Source organism: Neophocaena asiaeorientalis, unplaced genomic scaffold (genome assembly GCF_003031525.2).
Source record: "Neophocaena asiaeorientalis asiaeorientalis breed wild unplaced genomic scaffold, Neophocaena_asiaeorientalis_V1.1 scaffold114, whole genome shotgun sequence".
NCBI lineage: Eukaryota > Metazoa > Chordata > Mammalia > Artiodactyla > Phocoenidae > Neophocaena > Neophocaena asiaeorientalis.
In genome coordinates this window covers 7,403,937-7,424,485 of record NW_020173116.1, presented here as the reverse complement: position 1 = coordinate 7,424,485, position 20,549 = coordinate 7,403,937, and the positions used below count along the sequence as shown (strand labels likewise).

Here is a 20,549-nt window from a genome sequence, read left to right as displayed (position 1 = left end):
ACTAAGCCCATGCGCCACAACTACTGAGCCTGCGCTCTAGAGCCTGCAAGCCACAACTACTGAGCCCATGTGCCACAACTACTGAGGCTGCGCTCTACAGCTCACAAGCCACAACTACTGAAGCCCATGCACCTAGAGCCTGTGCTCTGCAAGTAGAGAAGCCACCGCGATGAGAAGCCCGCGCGCCACAACGGAGAGTAGCCCCCCCCCAGTCGCCGCAACTAGAGATAGCCCACGCACAGCAACGAAGACCCAATGCAGCGAAAAAAAGTTTCGTTTCTCCAACCTAAGGATTATTTTTTTCAGCCAGTGAACTTGCTCACAGTGAGCATTTCTAGAGGACGAGGCTGCTCTTCAGTTGGGCTGCCACCTGCACCATTTCAGTCAGTGTAGAGGGAACAGTGTTGGTAGCTTCTGTTCGGTCAGGCTTGTGCCCTTGGTCTCTTCCTCTGTATCTGCCCTACTGCAGGAACTAACTCTGAACTTTGCTGGAGAGATCAACAGGTTAGAACTTTCTCAAGACCAGCAGTGTCCCCTCCAATAATGAGGCAGCACCAACTGGGTGCTTAAACCGATGTTAAGATCCAGATCTACAAATGTTTTTCTCAAATTCTTGCCTTCTGGTTTTTTTTAGGAATAAGTGTGCATAAAATTAGAAAATGATTCTGAAGGGTAATTTCCCTAGGTTAGCAGTTTTCAAATTTAGTCTTAGGACCCCTTTACACTACAAAAAATTAAGAGCCGCAAACAGCCTTTATTATCTGGGTTATAGCCATTGATGTTTATTTACTATAGTAAATGCATTTTAAAACAACAGTAACTTATGTTAACTTTTTATGAAAAACAACTTCCAAAACAAATCCAGGGAGAAGAGTGGCATTTTACATTTTTGCAGATCTCTTTCATGTCTGGCTTAATAGAAGACAGTTGGATTCTCATAGCTGCTTCCACAACCTGTTGTGTGTTGTACTGACGTAAAGCTGACTTCACACAGATACGAAGTTGGAAAAAGGAGTTTTTAAATAGGCTTCTCAGGTAATTGAGTCTATGTGATGCTATGTCACCACTCCACAGGTGGCAGTTTCTTAAAGGCAATGTGGATCTGAAACCTTATCAATGAGCTTTTTATACTCTTACGTTAAAACCCACTGGCCTTACACTTTTAATGTCTTACCCATGAGTGATCTTACAACATCATGCATTAGGCATTTGGAAAATGCTCATTCACTGAATTATGCAAATCTTCCAAATGTCAATACATTTCATCATACAGATCACGTTTGTTCATATCACCACCAGTCCCCTCAGAAAAGTCTAAGCATTGAGAACATGTCAAGCTCACGGCGGCAATACAAGTTTTCAAAGATTCTTATTTTTGCTTGAAAGCTTTTATCATTGGCAACACTATCAGTTTCCCTTGAAGTGAAAGGCTCGTTCCGTTCGTTTCTGGAAAATGTCTCCCAAATAGCCAAGTCTAAATACCATAACTTGCTCATTCTTTCAAGTAGAAATGGTTATGCCACGAACAACACAGTTGTGTTGCACAACTGCTTTTCCTCAAGACAGCCACACCTCAGTGTGCAGCAGGAGTGCTCGTGTGTGCTTCCCGTTATTGCAGAACGTGAGCTGTATGCTCAAGGGTCCAGATTTAATACAATTTATCTCTTATTAGTTCTGTTGAGGACATTTCTCAGGGAAGTTGGCAGTTTTTTCACTGAGACCAAGGCATCGAGACACGACTGTAGTATTTGGTGCCACTGCCTTGCTTCCTGCCCAGGCACCAGCTGCTGAAAAAATCTAGGAATTTCCAGTGACCGGCAGACCACATCTTGAGAACCACTGCTCTAGGTACTGCCCCAGCTGTCTTCAAAATCTAAGGTCATGATTTCTGTGGTGTAAAAAATCAAGTGAAGGCTGTGAGCTTGAAGACAGGCCTCAAGTCAAAACCCACTTGGAAGTGCCTGTCAGAGGATAACGTGAGACTAAAGCACTGACTACCTGTGCCAGTGTTTCTCTACCATTTTTTCATCATCATTGCCTTAAGGGGCCTTAATCGGCATCTTTTTACTACTCACCCCCACTATGAAAATCTAATACGACAGACCACAGCATATTTACGTACTGTGGTCCTTTTGAGGGCCACAAATTACTGTCTCTAAGATTTTTTTTTGCCCCTCACCTAAGACCCAATTTTCATCCCCACTGAGAATGCATGCCCTGTGGCCACCAATAACTCTCCCTTCTAGGGGTCATGTCCTCCCCACTTATTTCTCAGCACTTCCCGGCTGTCATCACAGCACATAGCACAGAAGGTTAACGTAAGGGTTTCGAAGGGAAAGCAGAGGTGTTTCTCACTCTAAACCAACCTACATCAAAAAATTTCCTTCAGGCCTTCCCTGGTGGTGCAGTGATTAAGAATCCGCCGGCCAATGCAGCGGACATGGGTTCGAGCCCTGGTCTGGGAAGATCCCACATGCCATGGAGCAACTAAGCCCGTGCGCCACAACTACGGAGCCTGCGTATTAGAGCCCACGAGCCACAACTACTGAGCCCGCGTGCCATAACTGAAGCCCACACACCTAGAACCCGTGCTCCCCAACAAGAGAAGCCACTGCAACGAGAAATCTCACTGCAACAAGGAGTAGCCCCCCGCTCACTGCAACTAGAGAAAGCCCACCTGCAGCAACGAAGACCCAACAAAGCCAAAAAAAAAAAAAAAAAAAAAATTCCTTCACTATTGACTGAATGTCTTAAATGCAAGGGTTTGCCCAGAAATCGAGAAGGCAGGACCTACTTCAGAAAAGGACTCACCATGGAATTCTTTTAGATTGTGAATGTCCTTACAAAACAGGACTTGGGACTTGGATTATTCCTATAAAGCTTACAGTTTCAGAAAGGGCTGAGATATATCCCTCCTACATATAGATAAGATGATTATAAATAGTATACTCACCACCACCCCCAAATTTAACACTGTGCCCTAAAGCAAGCAAAATCTGGCTTAAGTACAATAGACTGATGTTCTGTAGCTCTTTACCAAAGACTCCGTGTCAAAGGAGGGGAAGGAGTGAGTGGTTCTGTGGCCTGCACTTCTACCCAAGTCTGCATGGAGGAGGGCCAAGTTAAAGGAAGGTCAGGGATGCTCCTCTGGGTCCTCTCAGGGGCTGGGAAAGTCTTATGACATTTTCTGGGGAACCATGATTCTGTCCAAAGTCAAGGTGGCTCAGAGGCCTTCAGATGGCTGATATTTCCAGAAGGCCAATTCTCCATCATCACTGCAGGAGGCCAGGAGCCCCCGCTCCTTGGGATTCCAGGCCACACAGTTGACATCCTGGGAATGGGCCTGAGGCACGTGGGCCGTCACGGAGAAGGTGGGCTGCTGCAGATCTGAGCCGGGATCCTCCTCAAATACTCGGATGGCATCATCCCCACAGGCGGTAGCCAGGGCCCCTGTCAGCTGACACCTGGGACGAACATGCGCATCAGTGAGTATGCAGGTGGCTCCTCCCTCCCCAACCTGGCAAATCAGGCAGGAGGGATTGGTTCTATAGTCCCCCCGGCCTGCTCCCGTCCCAAACTTCAGGCCTCAGCTATAAGTGTCTTATCGAAGAGCCTCCCTAACAAATATGTAGCCACAAACATCACCCCAAGCTTCAAGGGCTGCCATCTAGGTTTTCCTCCAATACAATTAACCTAAAAAACTACATATAACTCTGAATTACACTTTTCTCACTTGGAATAAGCAGTTTCCCTGTCATGAAGTATTCTTTGACCATTTTTTAAAAAGTGATACGATAGGCCACTGAATTCTACCATACTTTTTCTTGAGTCCATATCTGCTATTCCCAAATGTTTGCCAATATAAATAAAACTTAGATGCACATCAGGTTTTTCCATTATTTAGGATTATTTCCTAGGGATAGATTTTCAGGGCCAGAACTGCCCTCTGATCGACTCTCCTACATGAATGGTGTCGTTTTTTCTAGACTCCATAAGGGTAGAAACGGCCCTGTGGATTCATGGCTGGATTCTCTAGCCATGAATCCACAGTTTCAAGAATAAATATTTCTGGATGGTATGATGCTCTGTGACCCCCAAAGGCTGGAGCTGCCTTCATAGCCTGGAATCTTAACACAGGTGCAGGCCTGGGTCTAAGCCTGTCCCCGCTCCTGTGTACCCCAGACCGGCCAGCTCTGAGCCAGCATGGAGACAGTCTGGCCTGATCTGAAGACCTGAGGGTGGCTGCTCTCTATCCCCATGTATTCCCAAAGGTGAAAGGGAGCAGCACAGGCTTTTGACTTCTCTAAAATCTCTCCAATGGTTGGGGTGGCAGGGTGGAGGCAGTGGGGAGGTCTTACCAAGCGACATCGTAAATGGTCCTGGAGTGGAAGCCTGACAAGGTGCAGATACATTTCCAGCTAGGGTCAGAGCCGCTGCACGCCACCCCTGCATGACAGACTTCTCTTGAGCCTCAGGCATGTCCGTGTCCTGGGCATCTCAGGAGAGTATCTAACCCGCCCCAGAGGAGACCCTAATTTGCTGCGCCCCAGCCCACCCTCAGTCATGAGGCCTCATCTTCATTGCTCTGTCTCTGTCCTCACTGATCTGCCTTACACACTGCAGCCAGACTGGCATTTTTACAGCAGAATTCTGAGAAGGATATGTCCTGTTCCTCAAAACCCTTTTGCTGCCGACTACATCTGACGGGTTAGCCTGCCTTTTAAGGCCGCCCACCAGCCAGCCCAACCCACCTCATTTTTCTCCAAATCCTTTATGCTTATGCTCCATCGACACGAGTCACTGTTCCTGGCGTTAAGTCTAGGCTGTCGTTACCTTCAATGCCTTTGCTCGTGTCGTTTGCACCTAGAATTCTCTTCTCGTGTTAAAATCCTGCACACTCTTTCAAGTCCAGGTGAAATGGCCCCCCTTCCTCAGACGCTCCCGACTCTTTCGGCACAATACCTGGAGGCCTCTGGTGGCACACCTGCCTTTCTACCCCAGTTTCCTGTGACTCATCTATGTGTCTCAGCCCCTCAGTAGACTAAGCCTCGTGAGAGATGGGTCTTCCTTAGCTCCCAGGCTGGGCCCTCACCTTGCTCATTGCCCGGTAGATACTGGTGCCAGATGCGCACGGTACGGTCATCACTGCAAGAGGCCAGGCGCTGGCCACTGGGGTCAAAGGCCAAGCTCCACACGGTGGATTCGTGGCCTTCGAGGGTGGCACAGCATACCCAGTCATCCTCTTCCTCCCGGTAGAGCTTCACTGTGTCGTCATAGCTGGCAGAGGCTAACAGCTGTGGGAGAGGCCAGGGAAAACACAGCACGTGTCTGTAGGGCCCAAGAAGTGTCTGTGGTTCCAACACTTCTCCCTGCCAGGACAGGAGAGTCCCAGGGATCTGCTTTTATAAAGGGATTGATGTCTCTGGGTCACAGATCGAGATCCCTGGAAAAGCCAGGTTGAGGCAGAAGAGCAGAAGAAGGCTGGATACAACCCTCCACATCAGAATTCCTTCCCACCAAGATATCTGACTCTTACCTCCTGGCTCGGGTGCCAAACCACATGCTTGACATCCTGTGTGTGTGAGTTGAGGACACTAACACATTCATACTCGTCTTCTTCATCAACTGTGCAAGAGAAAAGAAGAGCCCTTGAGCTGACCGACCCTGTCAGGGACACAGGGGGAGATCTGGTGGCAGGTTCCCAACTGCATCCGGAGGGACCTGGACTCACCTTCCCAGACCCACACACTCTTATCTCGGCTGCAGGTGGCAAGGAGGTTGCCAGATGGGGCCCAGGCTACTGACTTGACCTCATTTTCATGGCCCTCCAGAGTGGTTACACACTGTGAACCGGGAAGAGGGACAAGAATCAGCAGCAGCTAAGAGCCCTGCGGTCCTTCTCATGGGCACAGCCCCACTGGCCCAGGCTGGCTCATGTTCCTCAACCAGCCCTGGCTGGGGGGCGGGGAACAGGCAACAATCCTGGTCCCATCCAGCCCGGTTACCTCAAAGTCATCATTCTTCTTCTTCCAAATGCAAGTGGTAGCATCAAAGCTGGCAGAGGCCAGGTAATTCCCACAGGGAGACCATGCCACCTTCCGCACGGTGCGCTGGTGGCCTTCACAAAGGACAGATTTGCAGATCCAGCTGTCACCTAAAAGCAGAGGACAGGCCAGGCTCTGGAGCTGGGTGCACGAGAAGGTGCTGAAGCAGTATCAGTGCCATTGGGTAATGGGGACCAGTATTGGAGCCAAGCTGGGGGGCAAAGCTCAGTGGGTGTGTTTAATAACATGCTTTCAGAAGGTCAGTATATTAATTGACTCCACTTCCTCTGGAGGTATCCTTCTAAGTCAAATCGAAGGAGTCACCCTCCCAATTTAAAACTGTCAATAGCACCCAAACGCCCCTGGGATAAAATTTAAACTTCATCATCTATAGCAAATTACTCTGCAGGCTACTTTCCTTCTTCTCTCTGCATTTTCCTACCTCAGCAACTATCACAATTCCCTCAACAGTTTCAGCCTATTGACATTTTAGCTTCTAGTATTTGTCGACTCCTTTGCCAGAAAAACCTTTCTCAGAGTGGCTAAGGAGGCCCCTCCACCCTCTCCCTTGGCCTGCGACCACCGTCCAGGGTATGCCTGACCCGCAGGCTGCGCACTCCCCGAGCCTGGCACCCACACCAAGCGCACGTAGACCCCTCGGCGGCAGCGGTCGCGTAGCCGGGCCTTACCCTCCCTGCCCCAGATGCGGACACTCCGGTCGCCCCCGCACGAGGCCAGCAAGGTTCCCGCGGGGTTCCAGGCCAGGAACCAGCAGCGGGAGTCCGGGTGCGCCAGGATACGACCAAGCAGCACCAGCGAGTCCTTCATGGCTGCCCGGCTCAGGAGGAGGCAGAGGTGAGCTGAGCCAGCCGCGCCGACTGCGGCTCCCACCAGGCAAATCCTCTTCCCCCTGAGGGCCGGGGTCCTCCTTGGAACTAAAGCACCCGCGGCTTCTGCCGTGCTGCCCTCTGGGAGTTGTAGTCGGCCTTTCACTCCCTCCTCCCCCACAGCCCCCCACCCCCATCGGAAAGCATCGCGGGACTGCCTGAAACTACAAGTCCCGTGAGGCCTTGCGCAGGGAACCGGCGGCGCGCCCGGGCTGTGTCGCGCGCGGGGGACTGGGCGGGGAGCCGGAGGAGGCGGGGGCAGAGGTGGAGGAAGCCGGAAGTGGATCGGGCCCGGGTTGGTTCGGGCGTTGCTGGTTTGTGGCCTGGGATCGCTCGTCCCGTGGCAGCTGAGGAGCCCGTGACGGGACGGAGCGACGCCATCCCGGCACTGAGGCCTGCTGACCGGTGAGGATCAGGAGTCGGTGAGGGGTGGGTCCTCTCTGGACACAGGTCGCACCCCAGATCGCTGTTCCCAGATCCTGGGTCCCCGATCCCTGCGGCCCAGCCTGGTCCTCCGCCCCTCGGCACCCTCTGGCCAAGACTCCTAGGCCGGGTCTCTCTTCCACCACTAACAGATAACTCCGCCCCAGCCCCTCTCCCCACTCTGCTCTGCCGAGATCCAGCGGGCCCCCAGCCCTCTCCGGGTCATCATCCTGCACCTCCGCAGCCCCACTCCAGGGACCCTGTCCCCGCCCCCCGAACCTCTGCAGCTCTCCTGTCTCTGCCTCTGCCCTCGGTCCCACCCCCATCCTCCGGTGTTGGCCCTGACAGCCTTGAGCCAGCCTCACCTCTGCGAACCCAGCGCGTTGCTCTCCTCCCCCCGGACAGGCAGGCTCTGTGCTCTCGGCGGAGGTCGGCGGCGACCAGCAGCGACCGCGGAGCGACGGCGGGCGGCCCCGGGCATGTACGCCCCCGGAGGCGCAGGGCTGCCTGGCGGGCGCCGGCGGAGGAACCCGGGAGGCAGCGCTCTGCCCAAGCAGCCGGAGCGTAGCCTGGCCTCGGCCCTGCCGGGTGCCCTGTCCATCACCGCGCTGTGCACTGCCCTCGCCGAGCCTGCCTGGCTGCACATCCACGGTGGCACCTGTTCCCGCCAGGAGCTGGGGGTCTCCGACGTGCTGGGCTCCGTGCACCCGGACCTGCTGAAAGGTGAGGGCGCTGCGCGCCGACCCTCTTCTTTCTGGACGACAGGGCCTCCTCGGTAGGGTGCCGGCTGGAGCTGAGATAGCCTGGGGCAGGCACTTGGTTGAAGGAAACAGCCCCATTCCTGCCTGGTGTTCATGCCCACCAGGTGGCTCTGTTTGGGGTCCAGCCCCTCATTAATTATGATGTTATTCAGCCAAGCACCCACTCCTCAACGCCATGCTAATCTGGACTGCTATTTTAGGCTTCTGCCGGGCCAAGGGCGCCGTATATGGAGAGAAGATAAGGGTGCTAGGCATCACAATTAGCTGTCTCCTTCTGAGGAGCCTCTGGGATACAGGAAGCTTTCTTTGGGACAGCCTGATTGATGGAGAAAAAGGAACTTTTAAATATGGCTAGAGTTTAAAAGATGTTTTTGAGTTGTACAGTAATTTGATTGTTGTTAGAGACAAAGGGAGTCTATGGTATTTTCAATAACCAGAAGTCAGTTCCATTGCCAACCTCAGTAAAACAATAGGAATTTGGCTCTTGGAACCCTCACAAGTGTGCCCAAATGAGGTAAGTTTGCTTTGTTCGTCATCCTGCTTCTCAGCCAGGGAGGCAGAGGAAAGGGGAAAGGGACCATGGTCTTTACTGGACCCAGGGGAGGCCTGTAGCTCATCCTGCCCACCCTGTCTGTAGTAATGAAGGTAAAGGCTGTGTGGTGTGGGGGGTAAGGATGGCACTGCCTGGCTTTTACAGGGAAAATGGTCAGTGGGTTCCAAACAGCCCTTAGTAACAGCGGAGTTCATTACCCGCAAGGCCTTTTGAACCATTCTTGAATGCTTTCTCCCTGTGCCACTCCCTGGCTGTAATTCATTCCAGATGTTTACTGCCCCATGTATCAGAAGCCCATCCTGTTAGATATCTTCACGTTGCCTTTTTACGGATTCAGGCTCTGGGATTTGGTGAAAAGGTCAAGTTTTCCTTTGGAGAACTTGGATCATATATACCACTTATGCAGGTTGCGGCTGAAAAGCCGTATCCTTGTGGCCTAATCTTGTCTTTCTCTGTGAGTTCTTTTGCTGTTTTGCATTTCTCTTGAGTCTTTGAAGCTTTAGGATGATTTTGTAGAGAACAGGTTGGGGGCTTCTGGTTTGTTTCTAGATTTCACCTTGATGATGATTTTGTAGAGAACAGGTTGGGGGCTTCTGGTTTGTTTCTAGGTTTCACCTTGATGATAGCTTTCTCTGCGTTGGCCCATTACGAGCACAGTTATCCACACGATGGAGGCCATGTGACATGCAGCTTTTTCTGTGGCGTGTAGCTGATGACAGAAAGCCCATCAAGCTTGAGTTGAATGGTTTTTCCCTTAGCGCGTTCCCCTGCACTTGCCTTTTTGTGAGGAACAGCTGCCACCTTTCCACCGCTTCACCCAGGCCTTGGCAGTTGATCGATCCCCTGATATTTTGTAGAGAACAGGTTGGGGGCTTCTGGTTTGTTTCTAGATTTCACCTTGATGATGATTTTGTAGAGAACAGGTTGGGGGCTTCTGGTTTGTTTCTAGATTTCACCTTGATGATGATTTTGTAGAGAACAGGTTGGGGGCTTCTGGTTTGTTTCTAGGTTTCACCTTGATGATAGCTTTCTCTGCGTTGGCCCATTACGAGCACAGTTATCCACACGATGGAGGCCATGTGACATGCAGCTTTTTCTGTGGCGTGTAGCTGATGACAGAAAGCCCATCAAGCTTGAGTTGAATGGTTTTTCCCTTAGCGCGTTCCCCTGCACTTGCCTTTTTGTGAGGAACAGCTGCCACCTTTCCACCGCTTCACCCAGGCCTTGGCAGTTGATCGATCCCCTGATGGTCAGTGTTTCAAGGGCTTGGTGTCATTTCCAAACTGGGAGAGAGTTCACGATGCTTCTCCATTTCAGATCATTCCTAGGGAGGCTCTTAAAATTCATGCCATGAGGGGAGGGGTCATCTGATCCCATGTCCTCATTCCAAAGGTCCAGGAAACTGGTGTCTCAGAGAGGTGAAGTGACCTCTCCAGGGCCACACAGCTGGGAGTGGCATAGCTGAGTGTACCTCACCGTTGACTCCAGTTTAAAGTGACGCTGTCTCGTTTATGTTTTTTAACCTTTGCTTTACTTCAGCCGTCATAAGGAATGATCTCACGGTCGTTCAGTCCACTCTGGCGTGCATCCTTGTCAAAGCCATGTCAAAAATAAGAATAAATTCCTGGTGCAGTTCTCCTTTGTTTACACATATATTTACCTTTTCTGAGAAATTATCCAAGCCAGGTTTTGTCTTTTATAAAGCACGTCGCCTTCACCTTTACATTATGCCTGTTCGTGTGTTTAGGGATCTTAACCCATGAATAGTTTCGGCCTGGTTTTCCTTGGCCATCTTCTTGGCCATTACAAGCTGGGAACACTTGGCGTCCATTAATAAAGGAGTTGACAGTGCTACCTCATGAGCTACCACAGAAGAAGGCGAGGAATCCAAAGGTCCCTATTTCTCTTCTTCTTCTTCTTTGTACCAGTTGGTTTTTCGGTGCCCAGTGGGCCTTCAGATGTACGCTATTCTGTGGGACTGTGCTGAGCCTCAGGGCCTGGCAGATATCCTAGCATGGAAGCCTGGGATATTCCCCATCTCAGGAGGGAGCAGAGCTATGGGGTACAGATCTGGTGCCTGTAGATGCTTCCAGAGGGAGAACAGACTCTGCCAGGTCTCTGCAGGCGACAGGGAGCGGCCAGGGCCAGCAGGCTTTGGGACGGTGTCTTCCCATTTCTTGGCCCCCTGCCTGAGTGCCAGGCTTTGTGCTAAACCCACTTCACGCCTGGCTGTAGTGTCTCCTAAACAACATCTTTATTTGGTAGGGACTGTCATCACCCAACACACACACACACACACACACACACACACGTCTCAGGCTCAGGGAGGTCAGGCCACTTGCTCAGGGACACACAGCTGATCTGAGTGGTGTGGACTCCACTCTCACCACTGTACCTTAGCGCACACTGAGCTTCTTTCTCCTTCCATCAGAGCTGTCCCAGGCCTCTTATTTCCCCATATTCTAGTTGAGTTTTCATCACAAGCCTAGGCAAAGCTGCACCTTTTTATTCCTCATCGCCTTACGTTGGTGAGCGGAGGCAAAGCCACTCATCCTCACGCTGTCATTCCCAGAGCCCTTGAAGGCTTTAACAAATGCCGTTGGCTTAAAAGATCCACCAGAATTCTGCCACTCCCCTGGTCCTCACAAAGCTCTTCTTCAGTCTGGGCCCGGGGTGCGGGCAGAGATGTGCCCAGACCGATAGTGGCCCCCAGCAGGGGAGCCCAGAGAATCACTCCTTCTGAGCCCCAGTCCCTCTCTGCCTCTCAAGCATGCCCAGCAAAGGGCAGCAGGGACCACAGCCTCAGGAAGCATCTCTGGAGAATGAGGGAGTTTAGGATGTGAAGTCAGGGGAATCATGGTTGACGGCAAGCCATAGGAAGATCAAGGGCCTTCCAGGAAGGGCCGGAGTGTCTGAGGGGTGGTGACTGATGCAGCTGGCGTTTCCCGATCCCCTGGGGCCTATCCTCAGAGGCAGCTGGGCTAGGACCATTGGTATCTGTGGGATGACCCAGCCAGGCACTGGAGGGCCCTCTTGGAGTCTTGTGTCAGAAGCCTTGGTTGGAAACAAAAGTCACACTGGGGAGTGGCTGTGCAGGTGGGTGCTGGAAGGACTGGGGCCCCCGGGGACGTGCCTCTGACTCAGGGACTCCAGTGAGGGGGGAAATAGGAGACGGGACAGAAGGGAACTGGCCAGAAGCCACTTTAAGCGTCCTGCCTGCAGCCTCTTTGGGTCAGGAGGGGTGAGAGCCATGGGCAGATAGACAGGAAAAGCCAGGGCCTTCAAAACAAATCCAGCCCAGTGACTTACCAATGACCTTGGGCAAAGTCAGTTCCTTGGGATCCTGTTACACAGCAGCTGCCCTCTTCCCCAGTGACTGGAGGGAACAGTCAAGCAATAGTTACCAAAATAAACAGGCCACACAGCACAGCTGGAGGGTAGGATGCATTCTGTCTTACTGGAGTGTAGTGGATGCACCCCTGTTTTGTTTTTTTTAAACAATTTTTGTTTGTTTGTTTATTTGTTTGACTGTGCCACACGGCTTGTGGGATCCTAGTTCCCCGACCAGGGATCAAACCTGGGCCCCCAGCAGTGCAGCACAGAGTCCTAACCACTGGACCACCAGGGAGTCCCCTGCACCACTGGTTTGAGTTTAAAATTAGGACCCTGCCCCATGTGCCATTTCTCTCCACAAATAAAGTAACACACACGTAACATCTGAGGATTTTGCTTCTCTTTGGCAGCCCTCTCAATGGAGCAGATATTCATTGCCCTCCCTGCCATACTGATGTCTGACAGGGAGGAAAGAAAGGGACATTGAGATCCCGACCCCAGGAGAGTCTGAGCTGGGTTCTAAGCGTGTCAGGGATAACGCTGCCTGTCTTCCCTGTGTGCTCTGAGACCGCTGTGGGATGTAGGGCAGGCTCCTGGGTATCTCTTAGCATCACTCCAAGGAAAGTCCCCACTTGGCTTCCCCGCTGAGCCTGAAGGTTTGCTCAGAGCTTTGGAGTAGAGAAAGGCAGAAGGCGTCACGTAGAAACAAAACCTGTTTGAATTGTGGGTCCAAAGCCCCTTCTCTGTACTGCATCATCACGCTGGTGGCACAGGTCCTCAGTCTGGCATTAGTGGGCTCCTCCTTTGGCCCACACTGGCTGACGTGTGTGGACGGGGCAGTCTCGGTGTAAGGAGGAAAGGCACGCCAGAGAAGAGACACTGCTGTGGCCGCCCAGCGCAGAGGGAGTGGGGCGGCTCATCCCCAGCAATTTGTGCTTTGACCCTCCCCACGCACCCCTGTGCAGGCGGGGCAGGTGTTATAGCTTCCCTTCGACAGGGTGAGCGCAGAGGCCAGGGGCATTCAGTGACTTGCTCAAGGTGACATATAATCTGTGGGAGGGCTAGGATTGGGTGCCAAGTCCAGTGACTTCTGCTTTTCAGAGCCAGACTCTGAGGACTGCAGAAGCTTAGACCACACCCAGCAGGTTTTGCCCAGTAATTCCCAGTATGAGCTCCTTTCAAACCTTTTAAGGTTTGCTTAACGACCCGAACCTTTTCTGCCTAGAAGAGATTTCATGCTTCCAGCCGTTCCCTTAGTGAGCTCAGCAGCTGCTGGCCCTGGCGATGGCTCCGCCAGCATTCAGAGCCACTTCCGACCTTTCATTCAAATACAGTTCTTTCGGATTTGACTGATTAGCTCCAGCGAGGAGAAACCAAAAGGGCTAACTCTGGTGCTTGGTGATTGGGAGTGTCACGGTGCAAGGGGGCCTGACCCGGATTTGGAGTCTAGCTCTGTGCCGCGTGACCTGCAGGAAGTCACTTAACCTCCTGGAGCCTCCAATTCCTCATCTGAACCATGTGATGAATCCCCCAGAGTGGAGTGAGGCTCAACTAAGATGACGTTTGCCCCATCTGCGTGCACAGGCAGGAATACCTGGAGGGGCACACAAAAAACTGCCAACAATGTTTGTCTCTTGGGAGGGGCATCTGGACATCTGTGCAAGTCCTCCTTATTACTAAGATAAGTGTATTCTGAAACATAGGACACGTAGAAGTGTATCCAGCGGATGTACGTTTTAAAGGATGATAATCAAATGAACATCCTATACTCACTTATGCAGCCAAAGATAGTATCTCTGAAGCCCTGTGTGTTACATTTTTCAGTTAAAACTAGTTGCTAAATTGAAACGGAGTTGAGGGCTTCCCTGGTGGTGCAGTGGTTAAGAATCCGCCTGCCAACGCAGGGGGCACGGGTTCGAGCCCTGGCCCGGGAAGATCCCACATGCCATGGAGCGACTAATGCCCGCGTGCCACAACTACTGAGCCTGTGCTCTAGAGCCCGCGTGCCACAAATACTGAGCCCGCGTGCCACAACTACTGAGGCCCACGCACCTAGAGCCTGTGCTCCTCAACAAGAGAAGCCACCGCAATGAGAAGCCCAAGCACCACAACAAAGAGTAGCCCCCGCCCTCAGCAACTAGAGAAGACCCGCATGCAGCAGCGAAGACCCAGTGCAGCCAAAAATTAAATAAGTGAATAAATAAATTAATTAAAAATAAACAACACTGAGTTGACTTTAAGTACTACAATTAAAGCATCACTCAGAGGTCCTGGTCACGTTGAGTAATGCTGGAGGAATCGGAACACGGCCTGCTGCAGAGCGGAGTGTGACGTAAGCCCCTATACCCTGCCACTCGCAGGTTATTCTTGGAAGCACTAGAAGAGAAGAACACTTTCGTCCTGCCCCATCCCTGCCACGTGCCACGTGGACCCCAGAAGAACTGCCTCAGAGAGCTTTCAGCAATATTCAGAATGCAGCCAGGAAACAGCCCCCGTCTCCAGGAGCTTTGGTTTCAGAGAGGCCCTGTGGGTTTCTAGACCCCTTCAGGCCCGCAGGGCCGGATTAAATGGAGGCTGGACCTGGTTGCTGGCAGAGCTAACGCACAGGCAAGCCTGCTAGCAGCAGGCAATCACTCAGGCTGGATGATTGGGCTCCAAAACAGATGGTTAGCTGATAAGAGAGTGACAGGTAGCTCTGAAGCCAGATCAAGGCGTATGAATCATGTGTGGGCCCAGGCAACATCTGCCTGGTGAATTCTGAGCCTGAGATGGTAGGGAGTGCACGCTGTCACAAAGGCCCAGGGCCTCTGCATATCTGGTCTGGTTTTTCCGCGTGGGAGGCTGCGCCCTCTGTCCAGGACCCCACGATGCCGATCAACGTCGGTTGGTTTGAGGCTGCTTTGTTGATCTCAGGTGCCCTCCCCAGGTTTTCGGACTCTTCTTCATCAGTTAACCTCCCTCTAGGTCCAGGATCAGTGTTTCTTGGGGTGTAAGGCTTAGGCCCCCTGCGCTGCTGGTAAAAATCCAGATTCCTAGGCCCTGCCGCAGACCAAGAGCTCAGAATCTCTGGAGCTTGGGAACATGCTCTCAGCCAGCACCCTGGGGATTCTCCTGTGCACGAGAGAGTGATAACCACCGTCCAACAGCCTCTCAGCCTGAGATCAAAACTCAGGAAAGCCCAGCAGGCCAGGCTCCTGAGGAGAACTTACAGCCAATAAAGCTTGTGGTTCCCCACCTCCAAAAAAAAAAAAAAAAACCTCGGGACAGGAGCCTACAGTGTAAGTCTTGCCAGCCCTTTTCAAAGTTTCCCAAATCACTTGGTGACCCATGGCCTAAATAAAAGAAGAACTTGCCGGTGGCTGCATAGAGGAAGTTAAGGCCCATTTCCTACTTTTTATCAAAGCTTAAAATGGTATCTTTTTGGACCAGCCTTTATTCTGTCTGTGTGTTTCTAGAACTGTGGCAGTTTGCGTAGATATCAAAGGGAGCTGACAGTGTGGTCTAGATGGAATAAAAAAAAGAAAAGAAAAAAGGAAAGAATGGTATTAAAGTCCTAGAGGGAAATGTAGGTTGCTTGATGGGGTCCCTGTGTAGCTGTCCTCCTGGTATCTTTCACTATGACCCTGGAGGCTCTTTACTCATTGAATGTTGGGTCTCCTGTTTTAGTATCTTCCTTTTTCTTGGTTAATTCCCTCCTTTTGGTAGAGCGAGCACCCCCCAATGGCTTTGTCCTCATTTTAGAAGGTATTTGGGGCTGTCAGTTTCTGAGCCTTTCCGGCTTTTGTGGTGTAAACCTAGCTGCTTCTTACCTTTTCCCATTTCCGGCTTATACTTCAGTTTATCTGTTCTGTCAAGTCAGTTCTAGTTCTGAGTCCCGTTACTTCCCAGTTTCCAGAATTTTGTTTGGCCCTTCTTCTCTTTGTGTGGGTTTATGTCTTAATTTTTTTTTCTTTTGTTTTAGTAGGGTTCGGGGAGCAAAAATAAATGTGGAGGTCCAGTCTACCAGCTTTCCCCATCTATTTAGTCCTCTCTTGTCGTTACAAGGTTCTCTAAACTGCTTCAGCTTCTTTTTGAACAAAAGGGTTGTGAATGAGTGACTGGATAGAGCATGGACTTGAATGGGCCTCTGGCCTTCGTCCCTTTGGCTTTTCCTGCCAGCCCAAAGCATGCTTTAGCAGAATGGGTTAACATGTCTGATTAATTGTCAGGATCCTTAAAAATGGTTAGGAGAGCGTGGCAAGTACAGTTAACCCTTGAACGACAATGGGGTTAGGGATGCTGACCCTCCCAGCAGTTGAAAATCTGTGTATAATTTGTGTAATTTATATTTGGCCCTCCGGATCCGTGGTTCCACATTGCAGATTTAACCAACCCCGATCGTGTAGTACCGTAGTGTTTACTATTGAAAAAGAAGTCCACACATAAGTGGGCCCTCACCGTTCAAACCCATGCTGTTCAAGGGTCAACCGCACACTGAAGTGGAGCCCTGCACTTGGACTAGTCTTGTTGGAAAGGGAGGAAGGACTCGAGGCACACGGGAACAGTGACCCAGGGGTCCTGTCTTCGAATAGGGAGGCTCCTCCACCCCCTCTGCAGCCCCACTGGGAGTGGGAGCTGAGACCACGCCCCCCTCCAGTCCTCCCCTGGCTCGCTGGCCTGTGGTGGAGGGGGGGCTTCCTGCCCCAGGGTGCTGCCTGGGAGCCTGAGGATCTGCTCCTCCCCCTACAGATTTCTGCATGAATCCCCAGACAGTCCTGCTCCTGCGGGTCATCGCCGCCTTCTGCTTCCTGGGCATCCTGTGTAGTCTCTCCGCCTTCCTTCTGGATGTCTTTGGGCCCAAGCATCCAGCCCTGAAGATCACCCGTCGCTATGCCTTCGCCCACATCCTCACAGGTAAGCTCGGGCTACTCCCAGTCGGGGAGGAACTGCCACAGGGTAGGGGCGGCATCCCGTCTGGAGTTGCAGGTGGGGGCGAAGGGGTGTCATGAGCAGACACTGTTCCCGATGCTCATTTCAGCTCTAGCCTTTCACAGAGCACTGGCGTGTGAGAGCAGCTTGCTTCCGTCATTTGCATGTATGCCTGCCAGGACCACAAACCCACTCGGCTGAGCTGTAGGGAGAGAATATTGTTAGGATTTACATCATGGCTCTCTAAGAACAGGATTTGAAGCTCAGCCAGGCTCATGGGGCCTGGAAGGAGCAAGGGAGGAACTACAGCGTCTCACTGTGTCTCCCTGGAGTACATGGTCTCAGGTTCTCTCTCCCCACCCTTCCCGCTTCCCTGCAGGCCAGGCTTCTCTGCTCATACAAGGCTTCTCTCCTCCCTCGTGATGGGGCTGCTGTGTTGATTTGACCTAGGGTATCAGCGACTCCGGCTCCCAAACTGCACGACCTTGTCTATTCCTCTCGAAGCACCCAATGACTTCTAGCGGCCCTAGTATCCCAATTCCAAATTCTTTTTTTTTTTTTTTTTAATATTTATTTATTTGGCTGCACCGGGTCCTAGTTGTGGCACGTGGGATCTTCATTGCCACGTGCAGGATCTTTAGTTCTGGCATGCGGGATCTTTAGTTGCGGCATGCGGGATCTTTAGTTGTGGCACACGGGATCTAGTTCCCTGACCAGGGATCGAACCCGGGCCCCCTGCATTGGGAGTGCAGAGTCTTAACCTCTGGACCACCAGGGAAGTCCCCAATTCTAAATTCTTAAGACAGAGAGAATCTAGTTGGCCCGGGTGGGGTCAGGCCTCTGTCTCCCGCCTCGGCCACAAGAGCTCCCCCTTGCAGTGTCTGGGGCCAGGCAGGTTCTCTGAAAATGGGGTTTGGGTAGAGAGACTGCAGTCGATTCCTCAAGCATCCCGGCTGCGGGGTGCCTGCTAACCCCCTTTCTCTGCTGTCCCTCTGTCCCCCAGTCCTGCAGTGTGCCACCGTCATCGGTTTTTCTTACTGGGCTTCCGAACTCATCCTGGCTCAGCAGCAGCAACATAAGAAGTACCACGGCTCCCAGGTTTATGTCACCTTTGCTGTTAGCTTCTACCTGGTGGCAGGCGCGGGCGGGGCCTCAATCCTGGCCACAGCAGCCAACCTCCTGCGCCACTACCCCACGGAGGAAGAGGAGCAGGCGCTGGAGCTGCTCTCGGAGATGGAGGAGAACGAGCCCTACCCGGCAGAGTACGAGGTCATCAACCAGTTCCAGCCGCCCCCGGCCTACACGCCCTAGTGCCAGCCGTGGGCCCTCCTCCTTGGCAGCCCTCCCCGCTCTGCAGCGCCCTCCACACCCAGAGGTGCTCCTTTCCCCAGCGGGCCTCACCGGGAGGATCCTGACCGTCTTCACCAACCTTCCCTGGGAGAGACTCTGCCTTTAGCGTTTGTTCATGGATCCCCGCTCTCAAAACCTGGGGTTCACTGGTTTTAGATAATGGCACTGTTTCCCTTCTTTCCATCCCACTCTCGTTCCACAGTCACTCGTCATTACCAACCAGGGATGGTCGTACACGTTTTCCCCCTTCGTGGGCCCTATCTCTGAGACTGAGACTTTCCTTGGGGAGCTGTTGACAGTGGACGGTCCCCGCTAGAAGAGGCGTCCACGGGGCCCAAGGGAAAGGGGACCGTGCCCTGCGGGCTCGCCTCATAGCTGTCCACATGTGCCCCACAGCGTAGCTCTGGGCTGAGCCCTGCCCCTGCCCCTTCTGGGAGTGCCCAGTACCGGGCTGCCCGCTCTGTGGAATTCTCTGCACTTTAGTCTTTGGACTGCCTGTCACGTGTGTTCTGGTTCTGCAGGGAGAAGCGGTGGCTGCTGGGAAGCAGAGCACGTGCTCTCCCTGACCCGTCCCTGCCTGGTGGCCGGCGCCCTGGTGTGAGCCTGAGGCCCCCCGGAAAGGATCAGTGTGAAGGGGGCCAAATCTCCCCAGCCCTGTCACCTTTTAAAATGTGAGTGGTTTTAAAAGGGAAAAACAAAACTGAGCAACAACACCAATACTCTCTTTTTAAACTAGCGACAAGACTGTCATCGTCGTCCTTCAGCTATTTAGCCCGTCCCTTCTGGCCCTGCCATGTTTGGGGCCCGCAGACCCCTCCAGCCCCTGGTAGTTCCTCCCCGAATCCCTCCTGGCAGAATGCAGCCCTCCTCCCTTGCCCCCTCCTCCCAGTGACCACGGCTCCCTGCGGCCTTCCTGTAGAACCCAGAGCCACATCGGCCTGGCTGGCTGGCCAGCGTGGTGCTCCTCAGGACCGCGGCACTGAGACGTAACCTGGCCTCCGTGCAGGAACAGGGGCCGCAGCAGGGCAGGGAGCCCGCCGCTCTCCACGTAGGAACTGCGACCAGGGGGGCCCTGCTGCATGAGGTGTCAGAACCCCCTGTCAGGCGAGCGGCCCTGGCTGTGCCCTTCAGGCTCAGTGTGTCCCCTAGACTGTGAGCTGGGGCAGCAGCTCGCTGCGTGCCCCTCTCCCCTTCTTGAATGTACTCTGGTCTCACAGTGTGCTGCTGGCTCTTTCTTGCCCGGCCATCGCTCTGGCCGTTCTGTTGGCCACACGTGGCTCTGGATGGGCTGAATTTTCTGCCCTGAGATATGGGGCATAAAGTGGGAGAAACCGGAGAGACCTACGGTGTGGATCCAAATGGCCAAGCTTCTTTGGAATCGGTGTCCAGTGTTAAGCCGAAAAGCAGATGGATTCCCGTGTCCTTCACAGGCGATAGACAGAGTAAGACTGGAGAACGGACACCATTGTTGACCTGTGGCTAGACGGGGACTGTCATGTCCCTTGTCCTTCTTTGGCCAGACTGCCTGAGGATGTCTGGACAGACGCCTGTTTCGGTGGTGAAGGCCATGTCTGCGCCTGAGTGAGCGGCCACGTGTGGGGTTCACTGCGATGCCAAAGTGTGTCCCATGGTGACTCTCACACTCTTCTAGACTCTTCTCTTAGGCAAGAAAGACTGCCGTGTGATACCTGAGCACAAAGCCGAGGAGCTAAATTAAGTCTTGACTTGCTGTAGAGTCTGAGTTTGGCAGATTTCCAGGGTGCAGCCAGCTCTCTCTGACCCTGGGGTTCTGAGCAGGCGGACCAGGAGACGGGGCAACGAACACGCATGCCAAAGTGACTGGTCGTCTCATGAGGACCCAGACATGACCCTGTGGACCGTTCCGCGTGGTTCGGAACCCACTTTTTATTAGCTACCCACGCCTCTGGGCTTTCTTTCTCTTTTCCCCTGCCCTCCTGACCCTGATAGTTTGTCATATAAACTCCCTTGGTTGTGTTCCTTTTATTTTCTAGAAAAAAAAGTTAAAAGCAAAACAGAAGAAAAAAACCCGAAACCACAAATAAGAATGTAAATGCCAATGGCTCCCTGTCCTTTTTCTGTCGCAGCTTCCCTGAGTTGGTTCGTTCCCTTCCTCTTAGAGAGGCAGGAGAAATTGAGGAAGTGTGAACGTAATTTTTAAAAAGTTAGAAGGGACTTGAGTGTGCCTGCTGCATGCAAGGCATCTGCGCCCAAATGACCCTCCTAATCCTGACGACTTCCGCACCGAGGTCCCAAGGCTGGGAGCCATAGG

General features: G+C 52.6%; 2 protein-coding genes across 2 annotated transcripts; one reads left to right on the top strand and one right to left on the bottom strand.

The window, feature by feature from the left end:
• Positions 1-2,631: 2,631 nt before the first annotated feature.
• On the bottom strand, positions 2,632-6,997 carry CIAO1 (cytosolic iron-sulfur assembly component 1). Its single transcript, XM_024743643.1, has 7 exons — positions 6,734-6,997; positions 6,006-6,154; positions 5,732-5,843; positions 5,537-5,625; positions 5,093-5,294; positions 4,359-4,446; positions 2,632-3,464 (listed from the first exon to the last, which is right to left on the bottom strand). Exons 1-7 carry the CDS (start codon positions 6,870-6,872, stop codon positions 3,224-3,226), a joined length of 1,020 nt encoding a protein of 339 aa, XP_024599411.1. The 5' UTR covers positions 6,873-6,997; the 3' UTR covers positions 2,632-3,223.
• A 193-nt stretch (positions 6,998-7,190) lies between these two features.
• TMEM127 (transmembrane protein 127) lies at positions 7,191-20,345 on the top strand. The gene is made up of 4 exons (XM_024743663.1): positions 7,191-7,336; positions 7,760-8,077; positions 16,730-16,894; positions 17,913-20,345. Exons 2-4 carry the CDS (start codon positions 7,834-7,836, stop codon positions 18,218-18,220), a joined length of 717 nt encoding a protein of 238 aa, XP_024599431.1. The 5' UTR covers positions 7,191-7,336; positions 7,760-7,833; the 3' UTR covers positions 18,221-20,345.
• The last annotated feature ends 204 nt before the right edge of the window (positions 20,346-20,549 follow it).

Bases quoted from the DNA above. Each gene is read 5' to 3' on its own strand.
- TMEM127 (XM_024743663.1), top strand. From the start codon at position 7,834: ATGTACGCCCCCGGAGGCGCAGGGCTGCCTGGCGGGCGCCGGCGGAGG. The intron at 8,078-16,729 runs GTGAGGGCGCTG...CTCCCCCTACAG, and splicing joins GCACCCGGACCTGCTGAAAG to ATTTCTGCATGAATCCCCAG. The intron at 16,895-17,912 runs GTAAGCTCGGGC...TCTGTCCCCCAG, and splicing joins CTTCGCCCACATCCTCACAG to TCCTGCAGTGTGCCACCGTC.
- CIAO1 (XM_024743643.1), bottom strand. From the start codon at position 6,872: ATGAAGGACTCGCTGGTGCTGCTTGGTCGTATCCTGGCGCACCCGGAC. The intron at 5,844-6,005 runs GTAACCGGGCTG...CCCGGTTCACAG, and splicing joins AGAAGAATGATGACTTTGAG to TGTGTAACCACTCTGGAGGG. The intron at 5,626-5,731 runs GTGAGTCCAGGT...TCTCTTGCACAG, and splicing joins GAGTGTGTGGGTCTGGGAAG to TTGATGAAGAAGACGAGTAT.